Consider the following 23,359-nt stretch of genomic DNA (forward strand, 5'->3'; position numbering starts at 1 on the left):
TCATGGAGATGAAATATGTTATTTGTGCAACTCAGAAAGTGAATGTCCAAACATGCAGCTCATGGTGTGGTAAAGCTTCAGCATTGGAATCCGGGAATGAGTGCCAGGAAAGGTGAGCTGAAGGAAGCTTTGTGTGCTGACTCTGCTAACCCTGAGCATGTACTTGCTTTTCTTTTCTGTGTCTTCAAGGTCAACAACAATGGCCTGGTGTCTTTCCTGAGGGAGGTGTCCCAGTTCACCCCTGTGGCATTCCCCATTGCTGGAGACCGCAGGGTGGTGGCTCCGTTCTGGGCAGATGTAGACAACCGACGGGCAGGAAAAGTTTTTTATCGAGAGAGCAAAGATCTTGCCATCCTGAGAAGAGCCACTGCAGACATTAATCGTTACTTTCCTGAGTTCCCTATGTTTGCCACTACATGGGTGCTGATTGCAACCTGGCATCAAGTCACATTTTTTGGGGGCAGCTCAATAACTCCGGTACCAAATACTTCTTTATTATGTTTCCATATAACACATGGTTTATCAGGCCTGGCCCTCAAGGTCTACTGTCTAAGAGAGTTGATCCCTGATCAAAATTAAACTCTGCAGGACAGTGGACCTCAAGGGCCAGAGTTAAGAAAATCTGGTCTAACAAGTAAATAAAAATACTGAATACTGGTTGTGGTAACTGACTTTCTCTCTGTTCTTCTCTAAAGGTCAATACATTTCAAGTAGTTCTCATCACAGATGGTGAGCTCTCCTTCACCATTTTCCAGTACCACAATATTACTTGGACAACAGGGATGCATGCTACCAGTGGTGGTGACCTAGCAGGCTTGGGAGGCATAGCTGCACAGGTAAAGTCATTGCCTTTACTCATGTTGGTTTTTAGTTTTGACTGAAATTACTTAAGTGACATTAAAATGTAATAGAATCCACCCTGAGAGAACGCTCCCCCACTTCCACTCTCTTCCTAGGCAGGTTTTAATGCTGGCGATGGGAGGCGCTATTTCAATATCCCTGGCTCTCGGACAGATGACATCGTTGAAGTTGAAACCACCACAAATGTGGGCTATCCTGGTCGTTGGGTCTTTCGTATTGATGATTCTCAGGTGCAAGTGGGCAGCTGCAATGACTCAGGTATACCCCCAAAGGGAAGGAAAAAAAGAATCAGTGTATCCAACAAATTAGAAAACATTATGGACAGTTCAAACAGGAAAATATCAGTCTGCTCAGACTCTTTTCCATTGTGCTCCTCAGCTTCAGTCTGTGCTAACTTAAGGCCCTGTCAAAATGGTGGCCGCTGCATTGATGACTGCATGACTGGAAATCCCTCTTTCACTTGCTCGTGTTTGGCTGGCTTCACTGGACGCAGGTGCCAGATAGGTAAACGAATGATGAAATCCTTCCATCCCTCACAACTCGTACTCATCCTTTGTGTTCTTCCTCGCCAGGAAAGAGACAGTCAGCTTGTAAAAGTAGAATTCCACCCTGCAAGCCAGGGGGACAACCTAAGGGAGAGAATTTCCCCTGATCACATCTGTATGTAATACGCATACAGTAGAGTCCGTCCAACGTTTTGCTGTGGTCAAATCATTACCTTTTCCTTCACCCCCTGCACTTTAGGATTCCCTCATGTTTTCGTTCCTGTGTGCACATCTAATAAAAGTCACATCATATTTGTTGTTCTTTTGTGTGTTTTGATAGAGGTTGATGAGTGCTCTTCATACCCCTGTCAGAATGGAGGCACATGTGTTGACAAGATCAACCACTTCATCTGCCTATGTCCAGTGGGATTCATAGGGACAACATGTGAGACAGGTAAATACCCAATTCTTCTATCAGACTTCAAATTCAATTATGCATTGCATGTAAATTCAGGAAAAGAAAACTTTGCTCCAATATCAATAATAAGCTTGTATTTCTACAATGTTCAGTGTGTGGCTCTTCTCAAAAAGTTATCCAATGAGGACTAAAATAGCGAGTGAAAATGTATGTGAGTTTTGAACTCAGTAAGCTCTTCTTTTCATGCTGTGGCCTCTCTCCTCTCTGATTTTGTCCTCCCCTCCTCCCTTAGCGCTCTGCTGGCTTCAACCTCTTTCTCGTTCCCACAGTCCAGCCTGCAGAGATGTATCAAACCTCTAATACCTTTCACAGCCAGAAGTGCATAGTTTCAGAGTGAGGGGAACGGTGTGGAGGATATATTAATCAGCTGAATAAATATCCAGTGTGTGTGTGTGTGTGTTTATTGCCTGCAGACATAGACGAGTGCCAAGAGACCCCATGCCTCAATGGAGCACAGTGCATACAGGGTGTCGGCAACTTCACCTGTGTATGCCAAGCAGGTTACACTGGGTTCCTATGCGAGTCAGGTGAGCATGGATATTGGGAGTGTCACTGAAAGGCCATGACTTTCCCCAGGGAACATTTCCTTTTTTCCGCATTAGGCCCGCACTTATTCATTTGACAGATGGTGTTATCTAGACAGACTTCATGAAGACTGCTATAGTACAGTACTTTTAAGGGCAGCTAGTAAATGGAAATATATTATCAGTTACTTTGATTTCTTTCCCTGTGTTTTCATTTTGGGTCAGGTTTTATGTTCCAAATATTCAGAGTTCTCTGAGTAGACCTTGATATGACTTTTTAGGAAAAAGCACTGACATGATTCCCCTGCTTAACAAATTGGGCTTCCCACAATGGAGGTTATTGATGAAATGCAAGCCCAGTTGGGAAGCACTCTGGAAACTAAACCGCTGGCCTTTGCATATCTTGAACCCTTGTTTCTACATGAGACCAGAATTACTGTTAATACTAGACACCTGGTCAATGAAACTGTACACCTGCATGAACTTTCATACATTCTCACATCTTAAGATACTGATACAATCAAAACCAAGCTGTTCTAAGGATTGCCTTTCTCACGCTGACAAATTATTCTCTACACTGACATGAATCTTGTGTTTTGGAATCCAGATGTCAATGAATGTGCATCCATGCCATGTTTCAATGGAGGTGTGTGTGAAGACCTGGTGAATAACTACACCTGCACCTGTACAACAAACTTCACTGGAAGCCACTGTGAGACAGGTGTGCTTTTTCTCTCGAGTTCAACCCACCATATTACTTTATAAATGCCAGCCAACATATTATCCTTTGTTTTTGTTTCCCTTTGCAATGGGAAAAATGTTTAATGATAGAAGATGTTTACACAGCCAGCCACCTACTTTCCACTTTATATTTGGCTAGCTGTAACATTTTCCAACTGGGACTGACACAATGAAATTGAAAAAAATAAAATAAATAAAGAGGAGGGAACACTCTGGGATAACTATGGCTTCAGACCACATGTCTGACTAATTGAACTGCAAAAAATGTCAGCCTCATCTCATCGTTGTCAGGTGCTTGGTCAACTCTTGTCTGTTCATGAAAAGAAAACTTTACTCCAGTATCAATAAGAAGCTTGCACTTCTCCAATGTCCAATGCATGGCTCTTCTCAAAAAGTTGTCCAACTATGGTTTCAGATGACGTGTCTGACTAATTGAACTGATTTATTTGCAAATAATATCAGCATAGTTATCAGATGCTTGGTCAGCTCTTGTCTGAGGTTGAAGTGGCTTGACCTACCACCAATGTGGATTGGTTGGAGTTTCATTTAAGATATACTGTATCACTTATTTAATGTTTGTTAATGTATTAGATCATGCTGCCCAAGTAATACCTCCAGAATATACTATAATGTTTTTCTTTTTAATATTTTACCCTAAACAGAGTTAGTTGTCATGGAAAATTCCTCTACTACTGATGCTGCAAATCAGACAGGTAAGTCAGTTGTTCAGTTGAACTTGTTCTTCAAGTTCCTGCCAAGCTTTATCTCCCTTTCAAAAGATCATCACGCATAATATTTCGCTTACAGTTTCCTGCGATGGAGAGAATTGTGAAAAGCGTCAAATCTGCGAGTATACTGGCTCTGGAAACTACAACTGCACCTGCACCCCAGGTTACTACGGTGACGAATGTGAAGGTACAGTACTCTCAGACTTTAATGCATAGTAGCTACTCTTCTTAAGTAACTGTGCAGGAACATGGCACAGAGGAGAACAAGGCAGACACCACTATCCCACAGGAATTTGAAGCACTGCCTGAGGAAGACTATGCAGCCGTGATAGATAGCATAATTATCCAAACCTACACAACCTCACCCAGTTTACTGCTCAGACCTTGCAGCAAGTCGCTTGATGTTGTAAATAATTACTTTATGGCACTTTTTACTACTTTACCAACAAGAGGAAGGGCTCTTGTCTAGACTTAAAAGGGCCTCTGTTTTACGAGACAGTCCTAATGTTTGGAATTCACTTCCCTGCACCAAAGCAGGTGAGATCTCTTTGGATGCTCTAACATCCAACACAAATCTCCAAAGACTCAAGTTATGAAGATGATATGAGGTGCAATATCCTCATATTCTGCTTTATCTCATTTAGTCAATGTCAGTCAGTGTGTTATCCCTGCTCCCAGGATCACTGTGTACACTGCACACTTTGTGCCCCTATAGATTTAAAAGCACATTGTGAGCTCTAGCAAATTCATCCTACTCGTCCACCTGGAGCTGAAATAACCATCGACTCTTATATAGACTCTCCTAAATCTCCAGAATACCTTCCTGCCCGGCTCACTTGGAATGTGCAGTGGAAAAAGTCATACAGATCTCTCAAAAAGAGAAGGTAGAAGCTCACAGACAGAACCTAGGAGTGTCTAATGGAGCACTGAGATCAAAGAGACCAACCTTAGAGACAACAAGTGAAAATGGCTCCAGCGAATTAACAACCTATTAATTGCCCCTAGGGTCACACAATTTGATCAAAAACATGCTACATATTATCAGAAAAGAATAACACCCTCATGCAAGCCCCCTGGACTTCAAAAGGAAGCAATTTAACAGTGATACAGCAAGTTACTTTGATCCACTGCTGCAATTACTGAGGGAAGAGGAAAATAAAAAGTCTTAAGCTTTACAGAATACTGACTTACAGTCATCCAGCACTATGAACTGTGTGGGAAAGACTGACCCAAGGTACAAGTTTATAATGTTCAACAGTACAACAAATCCCACCACAGCACACTACACTAAACTACGCTCATGCACACACACACACACACACACACACACACAAACAATGTAACATTCCCACACATGCTTCCACTGAATTTACACTTTGTTCAAGTTTGACTGATGTAAAGAAAGAGTAACATTGTACAATGGTTAGAATGTTTACTTATCCAGAATAGCATGCTGAGCTCCTTTCAAAAGATTTCTCTTTATTTGTCTCTTTCTGTTCTCTTTACATCACACTTAAATCCCTACAGAGGAGTGTCCCTGTCAGAACGGAGGGGTTTGTGTTGATGTGAATGGCACCTGTGAATGTCCAACAGGCTTCACTGGACTCTACTGTCAGTTTGGTATGCATTAACTGCAAACAAATACAGAATTTGTTTTTTCATAGAGTTCCAAAGACATTATCAAATTATAGGTATGAGATATAAATGCATTGTGGATGGAGCATATAAATGCTCGTGATGGAAAAGCACTAACAGGTCCTTTATTTACTGACCAACAGAGAAAACTGTATCCAACTGAAGAGTGTGGGCAATCTTTTATTCTAACAAAAGCACTAAAAGTGTCTGACAGTCACAAGATACATGCCGTATTGATCACCAGAGAAAACTGTATCCATTTAAAAAGTGTGGGCGACCTTGTTTCCAACAAAGTATTCCAAAAGTAGTAGTAACTGCACACATATTTGTGTAACAACTAATTTCTGCAATTTTCTTTTACTCCTTAGAGGTAACACAAACACCTTGTAGTAACAACCGACCGTGTCCGGATGGAGGTCCATGCTTAGAGTATGGCGGCACATACCTCTGCACCTGCCAAACTGGTGTTGACTTTGATCACAAGGACTTCTACCCATATGGTAAGAGCCCTGGAGAACCTTGAAGCCATGTGCATGGTCTCCATGACAAATGAACAAATACTGTGCCAGGTTTTCAGGGTGGCAAAGGTCCCCAAAGCAGCTAAGGCGTTATGTTGAGTAAATGAGAAAAGAAAGATTTATTTGCATGTTGACATAATGTGAAGGTAATGTTTCAACTTGGCTTTTGAAATACACAGAGGATCTATGCTGTGGTGTGCATTTAAATGAAATCATTCCAACACACTCAAATTAAAGTTACTAGTGAGCATTAAAAAACGATCACATGCTGTGAAGGAACGTGGTGAAGCTGGTGTGTGTGTTTTTCAGTACAGCCCCGATCAGCCTGCGATTCCTCACCGTGTCAGAATGGAGGCTATTGCTATGAGAGAGATGGAGGCTATATTTGTGAGTGCAAGCATGGCTACAGAGGCAAACATTGCGAAAGAGGTTTGTTACATCTGCTCTACGTGTTAACATTTTGTCCTCGCACACTTACATATTAAAAGGTAGATGTCCAATTATTGTGCATCATATTGTTTAATGCACCACATATCCATTTTGCAAAAGTCATTTTGCCTACATGCCGGTACATACAGCATTTTTCCTCTTTTTTTTCCTCAGTCAGATTAAGTATCTGTGCCTCTAGTCCCTGTCGTAATGGAGGCTCTTGTAAAGAAGAAGCTGACAGCTACCGATGTGTCTGTCCCTACCGTTTCAAAGGGAAACACTGTGAAGTGGGTATGTATATAGTATTTCTTGCATTAAGTGGTTTTATGGTGTGAATATAAATACGTGAATGACATTTTGGACATGTTGTTTAAAGAGTCTTATTAGTTTGATAAGCATTAAGGCCCTTTCATACCAAACATGTTTCATGGGAAAATTTTGACTAGGAACAATGCATTTGTAATAAGCTATCCATTAAACATTTGCCTGCCAACAAAGTTTTTTTTTTTTTGGTTGATGAATTTTTCTTCCTCCAATGAAGAAACGTTCCAGATTTTTGGATAAAGTGTCCAGCACCACTGCAGAAGCAATATCAGAGCATTAAGTAGTGCTAATGTGCTCAAAGTGGCATTGCAAGTTTACTTATTCTTTTTGCAAAGTACTGTATTATTACATGAAAACAAGATTTGTCAAAAGATTAAAATGATAGTAATTCAGTGTAAGGTTTTTTTTTTACTGTAGTTAAACAAAAGTACTACAATGTAGTAGACTTGTATAACAAAATTCCACGTTTACAAAATGATTGGTTTAATGCATACTTTAGTAAAATGTACGTTCATGTTGCACCTACTGTAGCAGCATGAATTTACGTTATCTTCAGTTTTCTTTTTGGTTTGAAAGGTCCATTCGTCTGTGATTCGCTTATCTTTTACATTTACATTACATTAATTAATTTAGCAGACTTTTATCTAAAGCGACTTACAATTGGGAAATACATCAAGCGACAGGAAGTGCTCGTAATACCAAGTTTCAGGCATTGTTCAAATAAGTACAAGCTAGGCTGGGGATTAAGTAAAGAGAAGCAAAGGTTTTTTGTTTGTTTGTTTTTTTAGGATGAAGTCAGATGGTGACGAAAGAGATGAGTTTTCAGCTGTCTTTGAAAATTGTCAGGGAATTGGCATTGCGGATAGGGGTGGGAAGATCATTCCACCAGCCAGGAAGGGTGAACAAAAATGTTCTGGAAAGTGATTTTGTGTCTCTCTGTGATGGTACCACAAGGCGTCGCTCACTAGTAGATCTCAGACTTCTGTAGGGAATGTAGATTCGTAATAGTGGAAGTAGGCGGGTGCTGAGCCTGTGGTTGTTCTATATGCAAGCATCAGTGACTTGAACTTGATGTGAGCTGCAACCGGTAGCCAGTGCAGGGAGATAAAGAGAGGTGTGATGTGAGCCCTTTTGGGCTCATTGAAGACCAATTGTGTCATTGTAGAGGTTTGATTGTGCATGATTGAAGTCCAGCCAGAAGAGCATTGCAGTAGTCCAGCCTAGAAATGACAGGGGCCTGGACAAGAAGTTGTGCAGCTTGCACCGTTAGGAAGGGCCTGATTTTTCTGATATTGTGCAAACCTACAAGATGTAACCCCGGTGTCCTGGCCAGATTCCCTCCACTGGCCCTAATCAATCATGGCCTCCCAATAATCCCCATCCACTTGATTGGCTCTATGACTCTCTCTCTGCTCCACCTGTAGCTGGTGTGTGGTGAGCGCACTGGCGCCATTGTCCTGTGGCTGCCGTCACATCATCCAAGTGGATGCTGCACACTGGTGGTGGTTGAGGAGAGATGATGGCCCCCCCATGTTTATGTTTCCCCACATGATTGTAAAGCGCTTTGGGTGTACAGCAATACACAATAAAGCACTATATAAATGCATCATTCATATAAATGCATCATTGAAGATCGAGCAATCTTTTCATGTTGTGTTTGCCATGAAAGTGCCTTAAGTGTGCAATGTTAAATTCCCAGTCAGCAGTGAGCACCCAAGGGATGTTACAGTTCTTAGTCACCCTTCCTCTTCACTTTTCTGGTCAAATGGAAGAAGAGTGTAATCGACTTTTTTTCATGTTTGGAAAATGGCATTTCCGCACACACAGAGTTCCATAAAACTGCACAAAGAAAAAAGCTCTTCAAAGCCAAGAAGCTTTTCATCTCTGGATTTTCATTATCCCAACTTTGTCCAACATTAGAGTTGTGCAACTGTTTGGCCTTGTGTAATGATCCAATTTGCTGGAGTTTGTTCAACACTTGGATGCCTCACATGAAGGAAAAACAACTTGCCCTGGCACATGCATGAAAAGCTGTTTCTCTTTCTCAGTGCTACTGTAATGATCAATGATTTCTCACACATGTTGACCTCGTTTTGACGCACACATGGCCATGCTTTCTTTCTGAAATAAATATGCAAGCGCACACTATATGCACATGTGTACACAGAACTGTACAACTGTTTTAAAATATCTTCTGTTTTATGTTTAGGAAAGCCAGATCCCTGTGCTTCCAGTCCCTGCCTGAATGGCGGAACATGTTTTCACTACATTGGTAAATACAAATGTGAGTGCTCCCCAACCTTCGTAGGAAGACACTGCGAGATCAACAGAGGATCCAATCCGACTTTGGAGGGTAATCAAACTCTGTTTTACCTCCGAAGTACGCTGAGCTGTTTGCCAACACGACAGGAATCAGGAGCTCACACAGCTCTTTGCAGTAGTCACTATTCATTCATTTAGGGGTAACTGATATGCATGTTAGGCGGAGAACAGCAGTCGTCTATCTTCATTCAGATGATGCCAGGACGAAGCAGCAGGTGCCAGTTCCTGCAGTAAAGCTGGGTTGAGTGTCACCTCCCCAGAGATGAAGTTGGATAAAGTCCTCAGTGCATTTGATACTCTCTCCTTGAACAGGAGTTATAACTCTGCTGTTACAGGCCTCCGTGTTACTGTTGATTCTACAAGGTTTTCCACAAGGTGCGGTTAAATTTGTGTCCTGCTGTTCCATGATAGGATGAAATACCATCCCCTTGTCACCTAAAACATTTCACAAAAAGGATGTTTTTACAGCTTCTCTCTATTTATGAATCTGTTCGTAGCTGTAAATGTGGCCATGTGTATTAGGTAAAGTGAAACCGGTTGGTTCTTTATGTTTTCGGGAAAAGCAATAATTTATTTTGTAGTAAGAAACAAATAACTGTTGCCATTTTGTTTCATAGTGTTTCTGGCATTCTTTTTTGCAATGTAGGGCTTTGTCACTGTGTTTAATTACCTAACTAAATTAAATTCTTCAGCCTTAGTTGGATGATTTTTTTTCTCGGTTAGAATTATGTTATCTGCTTCTGTGTATTTTGTTTCTTTTTTTAAATAGCAAATAGCTTATACATTGTAAAATGAATTTATATGAGTATCTAATATCAATGTAACATCCATAAATATGATAGTGAATAATTACATTGTCAAAATTTATCGCGATATGATTATTGTAAATCTTCTAATTGTTTGTTTATATGATATGTCATAATTATACTCTGTGCACACTGCAGGTCTGGACTGTGGCCCCCCTGTGAAAGTCAAGCATGCAGAGGTGCAGTATTCCTCCACTGCACCGGGCTCCATGGCTCTGTATGCATGCCACCCAGGCTACACTCCCCTTCCCAGGGCCACCCAGAGCATCTGCAGCAGCCAGGGGTCCTGGAGCCAGCCTCCAGTCTGTGAAGGTTAGTGGAGATTCAAAACCCTTGTTGTTCAAAGTTTGCCCAAGACTGTCCCGCCCTGAAACCAACATTCCAAAATGGTTGGTTGGTTTGGAATGCTGGGAAGAAGAGCTGATGAGCCTCCAAAATGTCAAACGAGTAGAAACACTCTAAAACAAATTGTAGTTTGAAACCAACATAAAGTTTGTGTAGCGTGTCAGGGTGCTAACAGAAAGTAGTCAGGCCTTGGTATACAGTTCAGAGTTCTTAAACACAAAACAATTCTGCGGTCTCTCTGTGGAACATAAAGCATGATGCTGCTCTGGCAACATGAGCTACTACATAATTTGTATCACATGAAATAAACAGTCCAAGTACGCAGTGAGACGAGGAGAATCCAAATACCTGGATTACTGTTCATCTTGAGAACTGTTGTTGATGGACTTGCATGCAGATTTGGGTTTCTGCTATGGTATTTGTGTGAATTTTTGATTCTGTGTGAATCTTGATTCATACACCAAACCAAAGATGGGCTCTACAATAAGCTTTTTCTGATCAACAACATGCAGTATTATGCCTTGTATACAAAATGTGTGTCTGTTTATGTAAGTGTGTGGTGTGTGTGTGTATTTCAGGTTTTGTTTATATATGTGTATGCGTTTTCATGATTTGTTAAATGCTTCCAGTGTGCTAGGATTTGTACATGAATGACTCTCATCATCTCCTTTATTTTTCCAGAGATAAACGAGTGTTTGTCTCAGCCATGTATGAATGGGGGAACTTGTCGTGATAGGGTAGCCTCCTACCTGTGTGAATGTGAAGATGGATTTAGTGGCCAGCGCTGTCAAACAGGTAACACACTGCATATCTCTCGCTTATTCTTAATTCAATATTGACATTATGATATTAGAGATTTTGACAGCTCATTGTGTAAAACCTGGCTTGAGTTTAGATTTCTGTGAATGCTTTGACAGATATTGATGAATGCCTTTCCGAGCCATGTAAGCATGGAGGTACATGTGAGGATCAGCCTGGTTCTTACTTCTGTCACTGCCAGCAGGGCTATGCCGGACAGGACTGTGAGATAGGTAACATCAATATGTTAACTACTATGGACTACTTTGTTTTGTTGTTTTACAGCCTTAAATCACAGTAGACTTTTCCCCCCACTGATCAACAGAAAAAGACTCTTTCAAAATGTGATCAATGTGATCTTAAATAAACACAAAAAAAACAAGAATGGTTCTCATAAGTTTGACAATCTTTTAATATGAACTAAATCACTGAGGCAGCCAGTTGGTTTAAAAGTGACACGAATGGCTAAATTAAGATTAACTGAGTGTAGCTAAGGGGTTTCAATTGATTGTAATGTAAATACACTTCTATCTGAAATGTCCAATTTCTGGTGAGTCAATGTTGTGAAAGAATTTTCTGGTGAAAAGAAACACGCCAAGCAGCTCCAAGTGACTTTGTCAAATGTAAAACAAATCCAGGCCATTCTGGCACAGATGATCTATGCCTTCAAAATTGAGTGGAAGTACAGAAGATTTAGAATATTAAATGATCAAGGCTGAGCAGAGAACTGTTGCCCGAATGCTTCTGAGTACCAGTCACAGCTTTATGGGTGAATGGCATAGGACAGCTCTGCTACAGTCTTCTACAAGGTTCCATGGTCTGATGAGACCAAATATCAAGCGTAGTGTTAGTTCTGGCAGGTCACGTTAGTTAAGCTCGCGTCAGCTGACTCTCAGCTGATCCACATCTACCTATAGGAGTATGACACCTATCACAGCACCCATATATAAAGTACTTCAGTATTATCAGCAGCTTCACGTTGCTCAATAGCTAATTACCCTCCTCCATCCCCAACTCCTCCTCTAGACCAGTCAGGATTGGGCCTTCTGATTCCCCTATGAATCAGACTAATTTCTAAAATGTTTACATGAAATTATTGAACATAAATGATATATGCAATAAATTTATGTTGGTTCAATTCTCTTTACCCAAGAGGGTTATCACTGCTCTCCCTGCTCTCATCCATGCCAGGCTGCACGGATGCACAGGGAGTTCTTGCCCAGAACAGAACCATACTGCCAAACCAAACTGAACAGTAACAGAACAGTTTTTGGCCAAGTTAACACAGTGTATATTCAGAAAAACACCTTCCCTAATTTGTGTAAAATATGATGGAGATTCTTCTCTGCAGAATGGCTAAAAGACTTGAGGAAGGTAAAAGATAAAAATGAATGCAGCAAAATACTCAGAAATCAAGAAGGAAAACCTGATGGAGTCTGCAAGACACCTACCGGGTTGGCTTGGAAAAAGGCCGTACACTCAGTCTCCATGTAACCTGAATGGGGAAAAACTGCAGTGGCCAGATGTGCAAATCTAATGTTATTCACACAGACTCAAGGCTGTAATTGCTGCCAAAGGTGCATCTGCTAAACTCAAACACTCGAGTACTTATGCAAAACATTAGTTTGTGAGTAATAACTGTAATAACCAATCTGTAGAAAAACGTTTTCATTTTGACATTAAAGAATATTTGTCTGTTGATCAGTGTCAAAAAAACAAACAAAAAAACAGTTAAACTATCTGTGACAGTGTAAAACATCAAATCTATACTTTTTATAGACACTGATTTTACAGCCTTAGAGTGGATTTATGAAGCATCTACCTGAAAACAGACAGGGCCTTTGCAAACATAAGCATTTAGCAATAATCTAAACTCAATAACTTACATAAAGATGTGCTACAATATGGTAACTATAGAAAGAAAAACAAACCTGTTTTTGTTGAACCTTGATTCCCAACTCATTTTCCAGCTTGCAACTGTTTTTGTCATTCTGCGTAATCTGCTTTCCCCTTGATTCTGACTTACACTAAATCTAATTTGATACACAAACACTTCACACCTACTTTATCTCTTACAAACATCCCACCTCTCAAAATGAAGGATTTTCCATCTTATGACACAAATGTCTGTTTGTTCTGCAGAACAGGATGGATGTGAGCCAAATCCTTGCTTGAATGGAGGTGTATGCCGAGGCTACAGGAGGAACCACCTCTGTGTGTGTAAAGAGGGTTATGTTGGAGACCGCTGCCAGACATGTATGTTAACCATTATTAAATATTACTCCTGAAAAAAGTGCACAAAACATAACAAGAAGTATCAAGATTGTAACTGACATTGAGGGAACTATGAGAGAAAAAAGTTACCTCTGACAAAAAAAAGTCTGCCTTCTGCTGTTACACTGATCTGATTTAATCAAAATCCTCACAAACTTAAAAGATTTTTCTTGATGTGAATAAAATTAAAGCTTCAACCACTTTCTGGAAGTCTGAGGTCGTTTATATTAGTTCTGTACCTTTGTCAGATAGGGTGCTTTCAATGTAAGGTCTCAATTGGTCCTCTGTTGCCGTCTAGTGGAGAACCCGTGTGTACTGCAGCCGTGCGGGAACCGAGGCGTCTGTTGGAGTGATAGAAGGGGGAACTACAGCTGCGCCTGCAGGGTGGGCCACACAGGGAGAGACTGTGAGAGAGGTCAGCTCCTGATCTTCCATTATTCAAAATCAACCCATATCCATTCATTTTATTTAAGTGGAGGCTATTTAGAAAAGAAACTAGATATTAAGATAGAATGGAATTCAGAGTTTGTGTTTTTACTGGCAAAGTGATTTGTTAAATTGCTTCCAAGGAAGTTATTAATTATTCAGAGATATGGGAAGTTTGTTACTTATAACAAACTTAAAATATGTTCATTCTTTGGTATGTATTTGGTATGTATGTCCTGCATTCATAACAAATGAATTTCCCTATCATAGTTTAGAGCAGTGGCTTTCAACCTTTTTAATTCCAAGCATTAATTTCCCATTGTTCACAACAATATTTGAAGAGCCCCCATGTAGGCTAACAGGTTTCCACAAATAAAATTAAGTAACTAAAATTTTACATTATTAATCCAACTGAATTTACATTAATAATATAGTTTAAAAACGGAAAGCTAGAAAAATGTAAAATCTTTTATAAAATAATTTTGTGGAGTATATTTTGAGTACAGTGTGAAAATCAATGATTATTTATGACAATGTACTTCTGATTAAATTTAATTTGGGTAGTAGATGCTGGTGATTGTTTATGTATTAGACTGCTTGATTGTACAATAAGGATAAATATGGGATCCTATATAATTCATGTTCTAGTCATGGGTAGCTATATATTATGTAGTGCATAGGTGGATGTGATGATTTGTATACAAATTGAAATTGTCCAGTATTTAAATGGAGCACGTGTGTTTTTAGTGATTGAACATTGGCTAATGAATAATGACGTCAAAAGTGGATGGAGGGATTAAACTGTTCAACACACCGAAGAAGGCCTTGAGCCGAAACGTTTGTGTTTTGACATTGGTGATGAATGTAAAATAAACATTAAAAAGAAGATTATTTTTGTGAGTGCGGATCATGGTCTCATGTGCTAAATATAAAATGTTAAAACACCATGGACATTTTATCAAGAAATCATTTTTAAAATTAAGCTACCTCATACTTAAAAAAATACAGTTGTTGAGGGGGTGAATTAAAATAAGAGATATGTTTATTTGAGCTGTTTTAACTCAAATAAATGCTTGTTTTTATTTTAAATCATTTTAAGACATCTTGGGGCCCCAATTGAGGTTTGCTGAGGCCACAGCCCACTAGCTAAGAATCACTGGTTCAGAGGGTATTTGATTTATTTATAATACTTTCACTGTTCCCAGACCTGTTGCCTCCATCTGGCCTGCATGTGCTGCGGGTAGAAGAAAATGAAGTCGAGTTACGCTGGGATCAGTCAGATGCCACTCAGAATTTAATCAGCGGCTTTGCAGTTGCCTTTGCTCCTATTGGTCGTGGACCAAGGAAGACAGACTTCCTGGAGAAGCAGCATTCTACCTATGTACTACAGGGCTTGAACCCCGGACAGCTTTACAACATCTCCACGTTCTCCGTCAAACGCAACACCAACAGCAATGACATAAGCCAGCCAGCTTTCGCTCTCATCCGCACTAGTGAGAGCTCCCAATTTTTCTTCTGTACCTACATGGTGATTATGTCACATCCTGTTTCCTTAGCACAATGTGACAGCAGGAATATATATATATATATATATATATATATATATATATATATATATATATATAATTTTTTTTAAAATCTTTATTTGTTTAAGTCCGTAAATAAAAAAGTTAAGTGCCACAACAAAAAAAGATGTGAAGCAGTATTAAGTGTGATTAATTTTCTCAATTTTTACACAATAATAGTGCTAAACTAACAAGTACATGTAAAGTATTCACTCACATACTCTTCTTCTCCTGTTCTGTCGCAGGGCCACGTAAGGTGGAACAGCTCGAGGTAGTGAATGCGTCGTCCTCTCAGGTATGGCTGCGGTGGCTGGTGCATGTTGGCCGCCATGCAGCAATCAGTCAGGTCCGGGTGTCTCTGGTGCCTGCAGATGGTAGCGGACCTCGCACAGCCGTGCTCAATAGCAGCGTCACAGAGTACTCCTTCAGGTCAGTCATGATGACACAGAAAGAGAAAACACAAGTCTGCAAATAGTTTGCATAGTCTTAAGAGAATGATCTCATAATTGGCCCATCTAGTCTGTTGCCTTCAAGTGCAGTCAGAAATGTCATATTTACAAGTTCTGAGCACATGAATAACCATATTTTCCCCCCTTACCATACAGCCAAATAATGTGTCATAATATAATAATGAATCCCTGGACCTAGAAGCAGGAGATTCCGAAGGTGCACTTGGAAGTGTGTAAAGTGGCTATCAACACATCATAAAATAAGAAAATGTGAATTTTTAAACATTTGCACAAAGGGTGACAATCTTGTCTGTAGTTAGAAGAACGTTTGCTTGCAATACACGTATTGGCCACTAGATGGCCACAATAACATCTCATGCTTGCCTGTTAACTTTAACAGTTTAATAGTTAAGAAATGCACACAGCTGAATATGATTTACATATACCTTTTGTGTTTCACGGAAGAAATTCATGATGGTTTGAGTTCAAAACATGTGAGTACATGATGATATAACTTAATTTTGAGCTTGCTAATTACTTACCACAGAGCTGAACAAAAGTATCATCACTTCCACTCTTGCGTTAAAATGGAAGAGTTGTTTTCTTCACATGTAAACAGTTAGTTTAGTTCCTTTTTTGGGGTGAGTGGGTTCTGTAGTGAATATAAAGCGGCAATTTCCCAATTATAAACGATTCACCCGTGTACATATTTCCTTTTTAAAGTTTAAAGGTTAAAATATAAAATTATAATAATATTATTATTAATACGCTTATTATTAACGTTTAATATACTGACTGTAACATAATGTTTCAGTGTGCTCTTAAGTAAGTAGTAGTATAGGTACATAACCCTAAATGTAAGAAAAATTATAATGCAGTTTAAAAAAAATGGGAAAAGGGAAACAAGCAATTTCATTGGTGATGCACATTAAGTTAATTAATTAATTAATTTTCTTTTTCTTTTTTAACCAAAACCAATATTAAAGTTTTCATTTAGCCAAAAAACAAACAAACCCAAAAATAAAGTTATGGTAATTAAATTTGGGTAATGGTACTCTTTATGCTATTCAGGGTGCTGTGTTCTCAGACAGATCTTAGTCAAGTTAAAAGTCATATTGAATTTAGCATGGATCAAAAACGACACTGTGATGAATAGACAGTCTTTGCAATGGCACTTCAATCCCTTACAGTCCTTTTCATTTGCATTCCTGTCAAAAATTAAATATGGCACTACTCTGACTAAGGTCTATTAAACCAATCATAGTAAATTTCTTTTGCAACAAGCCGCTTCTTGATATTTCAGGCGAAGGAATTTTACATATTGCTGCTCCAACATCGTTTTTGGTCACAGTGAAGTGGGTACAATCTGCTGATATGTTTACCTCATGTAGCGGTGTTGTAGTTTCTGCTTATATATGTATGCACAAAATAAACCCTGACACAGTTCAAATGTGTTATCGGAGAAGTTCCAATTACACGTCACTGATTTCAACCCTCCAAAAGAAATTATTATTTTCTTTATTTTTTATTTTTTTGTAGTTGTTTCCAGTTTCTGAAATTTTGTTGCATCACTACATTTAATACAATGTTCTGAGATCATATAAAGGTTTAAAATATGAAAATGAAAATCACATATTTTACTGATTAGTTGTGTGTAACCCACAGCACATTGCTCCCAGGTCAGATGTACACAGTAGATGTAGTCACACAGAGTGGTTTGCGCCCTGAAGACCTGCCATCAACTAGCAAATCTGCTGGGCCACTGCACTTCTGGACCAGTGAGTATCTCTTCAGCTCTGTGTTACAAACACATGCACCTCTGTAAGTAACAGCACATTATACTGTTCTCTCCATCAGGACCGCTTCCACCTCAGAACCTTTCACTCTCCCACATCACCACCACCTCTGCTCGAATCACATGGGACCATCATCCTCGGAATCTTCCAGACGGTTTTGTGGTCAATATTACTCACGGCCTCAGCACTCGTAGCCGCTACCTACCTGATGGAAGTTTAGGGACTTATACACTACGAGACCTCACTCCAGGACAACATTACCGACTTGCCCTCACTGCTGTGCGCAAAACGGGCCAGGACAACATTCAGAGCGTCCCTCAACACCTAGCCTTCACCACACGTGAGTCGCCGATATTTAAGATCACTGCTTGTCTGCTGATTGTCAAGATGTCTTTGTCATGGTGACCCATCTGTGTATCATGTATTGCACAGTACCAGTTCCAAAGGGCCAAAGCAGAGGTGACAGACCTAAGGGAGGACAGGACTCCCAGACAGGACAGACCTTGACACAAGTTCAAGATGGAGGCACAGATGACCACACTGAACTCCTTGAAGAGCCACAAAGGTACAGATGCAACTATGCAATTATGAACGCAGTGCTAGGAAGCCATAGAATAATGAGCTCTGTGTGTTTGTTTCCTCTTTCAGATATACAGAGCTAATTGACGGAAGAGGGAGAATTACAGCTAAATTTACCAACCTTCCACAAAAAACCATCAGACACCGCACAAGTCAGTAATTATTTCATATATAATGGTAATGCATTATAATTTTAAACTGTTGTTGTTATAAATTATTTTAGATGAACAAATCTGCTAAATAAATAAATGTGTGTTTTGTTCGAGTGGTTTCAAAGTAGGAAACTATTTTACAAAATGTTTTTTAGAGTTGTTATAGTTAACATTTTAACTGAGGATAATAAATACAACAATTTTTTATCACATTTACCATATTATTACTTTCATTATCTTGAAGATAGTCAATCAAATCAGTGAGATTAATTGTGATTATTACATGTCAATATATTCTGGAAAATTGCTCTGGAATGATATATTTCTATGAAAGCACTAAATAAATATATTAATTTTATTTGAATTTCTTGTTTCTCTTCAGGTTTATATATATGTGTGTGTAATTTGATGTGGTTTTAGTAGCCTACAATGTACTTCAAATTAACTAATTTTCAAATGAATTAATTTTGAGGGAAAAAGGCAACATAAATCAACATAATGGTATTTACACTATTATGCTTAACATTTTTTATAAATTGTAAATGGGTCATTATATATGAAAAAACTGCCTTGACATTTTAGGAAGGGGTCCCTTGCATAAACAATTTGAAAACTGATTTTTCAATTTCTGCTATTGTATCTTTCAAACAGAGCCTGAACCTCCAATCAAATTAGAAAAGATGGAAGAAACCACCAATAAGATAAGTCTAGCTCTGGAAATTCCTGAAGAAGCCACAAAGAGTAAATCTGGTAAGCAATCTTTCAATAAAACTCTATAAAGATTATTGTTAGACAAGTGAAAATTGTTGATTAACTTCAGATAGGGAGTTCGTGGTTCTTAAAACAGGAGAATGTTTTAACAGTTGGTGGTATTCAAACTCACTAATTGGTCCCAGCTGAAAGAGAGACTGTGGCAGAATACCACTGCATGTATTCTGAATAATCTGCAGCATGACAGTCACCATAAACAAACCACATCTATCAGCAATCTATTATGGTTTCAGCCCCCCCAAAAAGTGACTTATAGCTGTTTAAAAATGCATATTTATGTGCATGTGATTGTGTATTTAAAAGAGCAGCTAAATAAACCCAAACATGAAAAAGCTGCAAGCTTGCCAATGTTTAAACTTTGCATGTAGCAAAGCATTGTGTTTATGTGTTTGTATCCAAAAACATTTCATTAAATTTCAGAGTCATCCCAAGACTGCAGAACTCAGCCCTGCCAGAATGGTGGAACATGTGCGCAGATCAACGAGTCGTTCAGCTGCAACTGTGCCGCTGGTTTCAAGGGCAGACGGTGTGAGCTATGTTAGTATAACCACATCTGTTCATTCACAAGCATGCAAACACAAACCAATGAATACCTAATAAATTAGAATTAAGCTTGAGTTTATTTATTATTGTTTTAGTTTATTATTTATTTATTATCCTAGACACCAGAATCTGTATTTCACCAAAGTCATTTTAAAAGCATCAGTCTGAAAAAAGATAATCTATCATTTCACAAAATAACATAAATCTCTATGTTATTTTAACATAAAATAAATAACATAATATAAATAACATAATCTTTAGTCAACTCCACCTTTTGTATATTTTCGTTCAGATTGTCAGCGAGTACCTCACCCATGTACTCGCCTTTACTCCGAAACAAAGAGTGTGCCTGTGTGGGAGGATGGTGTCTGCCATTATTTGTAAGTGTCTGCTGTCTGGATATGTCTATTTGTCCAGTTTTGCTCCAGTCTAATCCAATAGTTGCATCTCTTTTTGCTGAGTACCTGTTTTCACCCTCAGGTACAAAAGGACATATAAAGTTCAGCAGGATGTTTGTTTTAGAGAAATCTGTGAGCCTTTGCTGCCTAAGAAAGTACTGCCTAAGACTCCAAGTACGTATAAACCATTGTACACAGTTCTTCCTGGTTCCACTGTACAGTGGATGTAAACATGTGGTGGAAATGACTGCACAGTTTATATCATGGAATTAAGACAACCTTTAAACAACCTTTTTTCCTCTCTCTCATCAGACAGAAGAACTCAAAAACAACAACAATAGTGGTGAGTATATTTTATATTTCTGATAGAAATGGACACAACCATATTGTCACATACTGAATGTGTTTTTTTCTGTTTTAGGACGCTGAACCAATGACAACTTTGCGGAGTAACTGCTTCTCTCAGTCTTAGTTTAAATGAGGATGCATTACCGTCATTGTTCACCCTTTCTTGCCTCACTGGTCACCTTTCATTGGCTACATTGTCCTATGGACGTATATTTGTTCATTTACAGCTCCAGGGCCATATTCATGAAAATTCTTAGTGCAAAGAGTAGCTCTTAGTGACAAAATTCTAAAAAACAAATGTGTTGGAGACAATGGATGACAGTGACTTAATAAGATGCTAGATTAGATTGTGCAGGGATCGTGTTTGTTACCCATTTTATTAGAGACATGACAACTATATATACAGTGCTTAACAAATTTATTAGACCACCACCCAATGTAAGGTTTGCGCCACAGCTGCCCTAAACTAACAGTATTGATGATTGCCAAAATTATGTTTTATGTTTCTGTAATGATTAATCCACCGGTATGTGTAAGCTCTTTAGTCACAGTAGTATTTCTAATGCTAAAATATAATTATTGTTGGGATTTAATGGATTCAAAGATAGATCAAACAAAAGTTTAATCTAAAGCAAGTCTTTGGGAACAACTAGAAACTATTTGGAATCAGTAACAACAGAAACTGTGGAAAAGTACATAAAAACAATAGCAGCAAGTACGCAAGCTGTTATCAAATAAAATACAGGGTTTTTTGTTGTGTGAATACTAGAATAATAGAAGACTATTTAGTTGTTTCAGTTTATTTGCCCAATAAATGACAATTTTTAGTTTTTAAAAAGTTTTTGACAGATTCCTAAAATATTTGTTTTCTCACTTTATTATGACAGGTGGTCTAATAAATTGTTGTGTGTATATGCATATACAGTCATGGCCAAAAATATTGGCACCCTTGGTAAATATGATCAAAGAAGGCTGTGAATTAATCTGCATTGTTAATCCTTTTGATCTTTTATTTAAAAATTTCACAAAAATCTAACCTTTCATTGGATAATAAGAATTTAAAATGGGGGGAAATATCATTATGAAATAAATGTTTTTGTCTAATACACATTGGCCACAATTAACGGCACCCTTTTATTCAATACTTTTTGAAACCTCCATTTGCCAGTTTAACAGCTCTAAATGTTCTCCTATAATGCCTGATGAGGTTAGAGAACACCTGACAAGAGATCAGAGACCATTCCTTCATCCAGAATCACTCCAGACCCTTTAGATTCCCAGCTCCATGTTGGTGCTTCTTCTCTTCAGTTCACCACTCATTTTCTATAGGGTTCAGGTCAGAGGACTGGAATGGCCAGCAGAAGCTTGGTTTTGTGCTCAGTGACCCATTTTTGTGTTGTTTTTGAGGTTTGTGTTTGGATCATTGTACGGTTGGAAGATCCAAACATGGCCCATTATAAGATTTCTAACAGAGTCAGTCACTTATTGATTTTTTTATCTGTTTGTATTTGATAGAATCCATGATATGTGTCTAAACAAGATGTCCAGGACCTCCTGCAGAAATATAGGCCCTCAACATCAAAAATACAGCAGTATATTTCATTGTACACATGGGGTACTTTTTATCCCTGTGTTCACCAAACCCATCTTCAGTGTTTGCTGCTAAAAAGCTCATTTTTTAGTTTCATCTGAGTTTGTTTTTGGATGAGCTAGGAGAATTTTTCTTGAAATCCTCCCAAACAACACATGGTGATGTAGGTGCTGTTTGACCATTTTTTTTTTTTTTTTTAATGTTTTTTGACCCCGAGATTTTCTGCAATTCTCCAGCTGTAGTCCTTGGAGAGTCTTTAGCCACTCAAACTCTCCTTCTCACCGTGCATTAGGATGATATAGACACACGTCCTCTTCCAGGCAGTTTCGTAACATTTTATGTTGATTGGAAATTCTTTCATGTTCATAATCACCCTGGAGTGCTCAAAATTGTGAATATGAATGGGAATATACTTCAGAGATATTTTACTCATAAGAATTTCTAGGGGTGCCAATAAACGTGTCCAACGTGTATTTGAGAAAAACATTTATTTCATAATGATATTTTCCACCATTTTAAATTCTTATTATCCAATGAAAGGTTAGATTTTTGTGAATTTTTTTAATAAAATATCAAAAGGATTAATGCAGATTAATTTTCACAGCCTTCTTTGATCATATTTACCAAGGGTGCTTATATTTTTGGCCATGTCATATTTATATAACTGTAATTTCTAAGTGAAGGCTTATAATAGACTCTATTTAAGTGTTCTTTTTTTTTTCTCTTCTTGGACAACCAATCACAGTCTTCAGAAGAATGTGTCATAGCAGCAAGGTCAGCCCCACCTTCTCACTAAGATGAAAGTTTTTGTCAATTATTTTTCTCTCAGAATTGCTCTCAGATTGGTCCTGAATCATTCTTAAGCTATGATTCTTAGTTAGACATTTTTAAGATGAATTAGGAGCTCTCTGAGAGGATTCTTAGAAGAATACGGGCCGAGATCTGTAGATGACCTTAACCATATGATTTAGGAGTTATCTGCATCAAATAGCATACCTCAAATGTAAATATTATGTGATATTGACATGTAGTGGCCGTCAAGTTCCTCAGGGAATTTTTTTTTTTTATTATTATTGCCTGTTCAGTCTCCAAAACCTACAAGCATTTTCATTCAACCATTCATCCAAGCCTGGTTCTCTCCTACAGCAAGATCACACAAAATACTGGGGGAAAAAAAATGTCATACCATTGTTTCTGTTTGTGTAAAGGAAAACTGTCTGCTAGCTACCATGTAAATAGTGTTTATAGTCTGTTTTTGTAGTTGAATATTTTAATAATAAAAATGTAAAAATTTCATGGTCTCCTCACTTTTTAAGGGAAAAAAAATAAAGCCTTGGGTGGGAGGGGGTAATAATAAACTGTAGAAAATTTAGAATAAATAATCGATGCTAGACCCTAAATTGCCGCAAGGTGTCGCTATGTTGTAATATATATATATATATATTTCTAAGGATCTTCCTTTCATGAGGCAAA

General features: G+C 38.5%; 1 protein-coding gene across 1 annotated transcript; it reads left to right on the plus strand.

Moving 5' to 3' along the window:
• Positions 1–359: 359 nt before the first annotated feature.
• On the plus strand, positions 360–23,104 carry sned1 (sushi, nidogen and EGF-like domains 1). Its single transcript, XM_058779099.1, has 31 exons — positions 360–477; positions 696–836; positions 957–1,119; positions 1,240–1,365; positions 1,687–1,800; positions 2,238–2,351; positions 2,956–3,069; positions 3,752–3,802; positions 3,897–4,004; positions 5,345–5,437; positions 5,821–5,952; positions 6,280–6,399; positions 6,574–6,690; positions 8,933–9,076; positions 9,990–10,163; positions 10,878–10,991; positions 11,114–11,227; positions 13,137–13,250; positions 13,567–13,683; positions 14,900–15,187; positions 15,505–15,688; positions 17,374–17,486; positions 17,566–17,844; positions 17,937–18,069; positions 18,153–18,235; positions 18,887–18,985; positions 19,427–19,532; positions 19,842–19,929; positions 20,030–20,121; positions 20,260–20,290; positions 20,369–23,104. Exons 1-29 carry the CDS (start codon positions 403–405, stop codon positions 20,045–20,047), a joined length of 3,636 nt encoding a protein of 1,211 aa, XP_058635082.1. The 5' UTR covers positions 360–402; the 3' UTR covers positions 20,048–20,121; positions 20,260–20,290; positions 20,369–23,104.
• The last annotated feature ends 255 nt before the right edge of the window (positions 23,105–23,359 follow it).

This window comes from Onychostoma macrolepis, chromosome 06, assembly GCF_012432095.1.
Source record: "Onychostoma macrolepis isolate SWU-2019 chromosome 06, ASM1243209v1, whole genome shotgun sequence".
Lineage (NCBI taxonomy): Eukaryota > Metazoa > Chordata > Actinopteri > Cypriniformes > Cyprinidae > Onychostoma > Onychostoma macrolepis.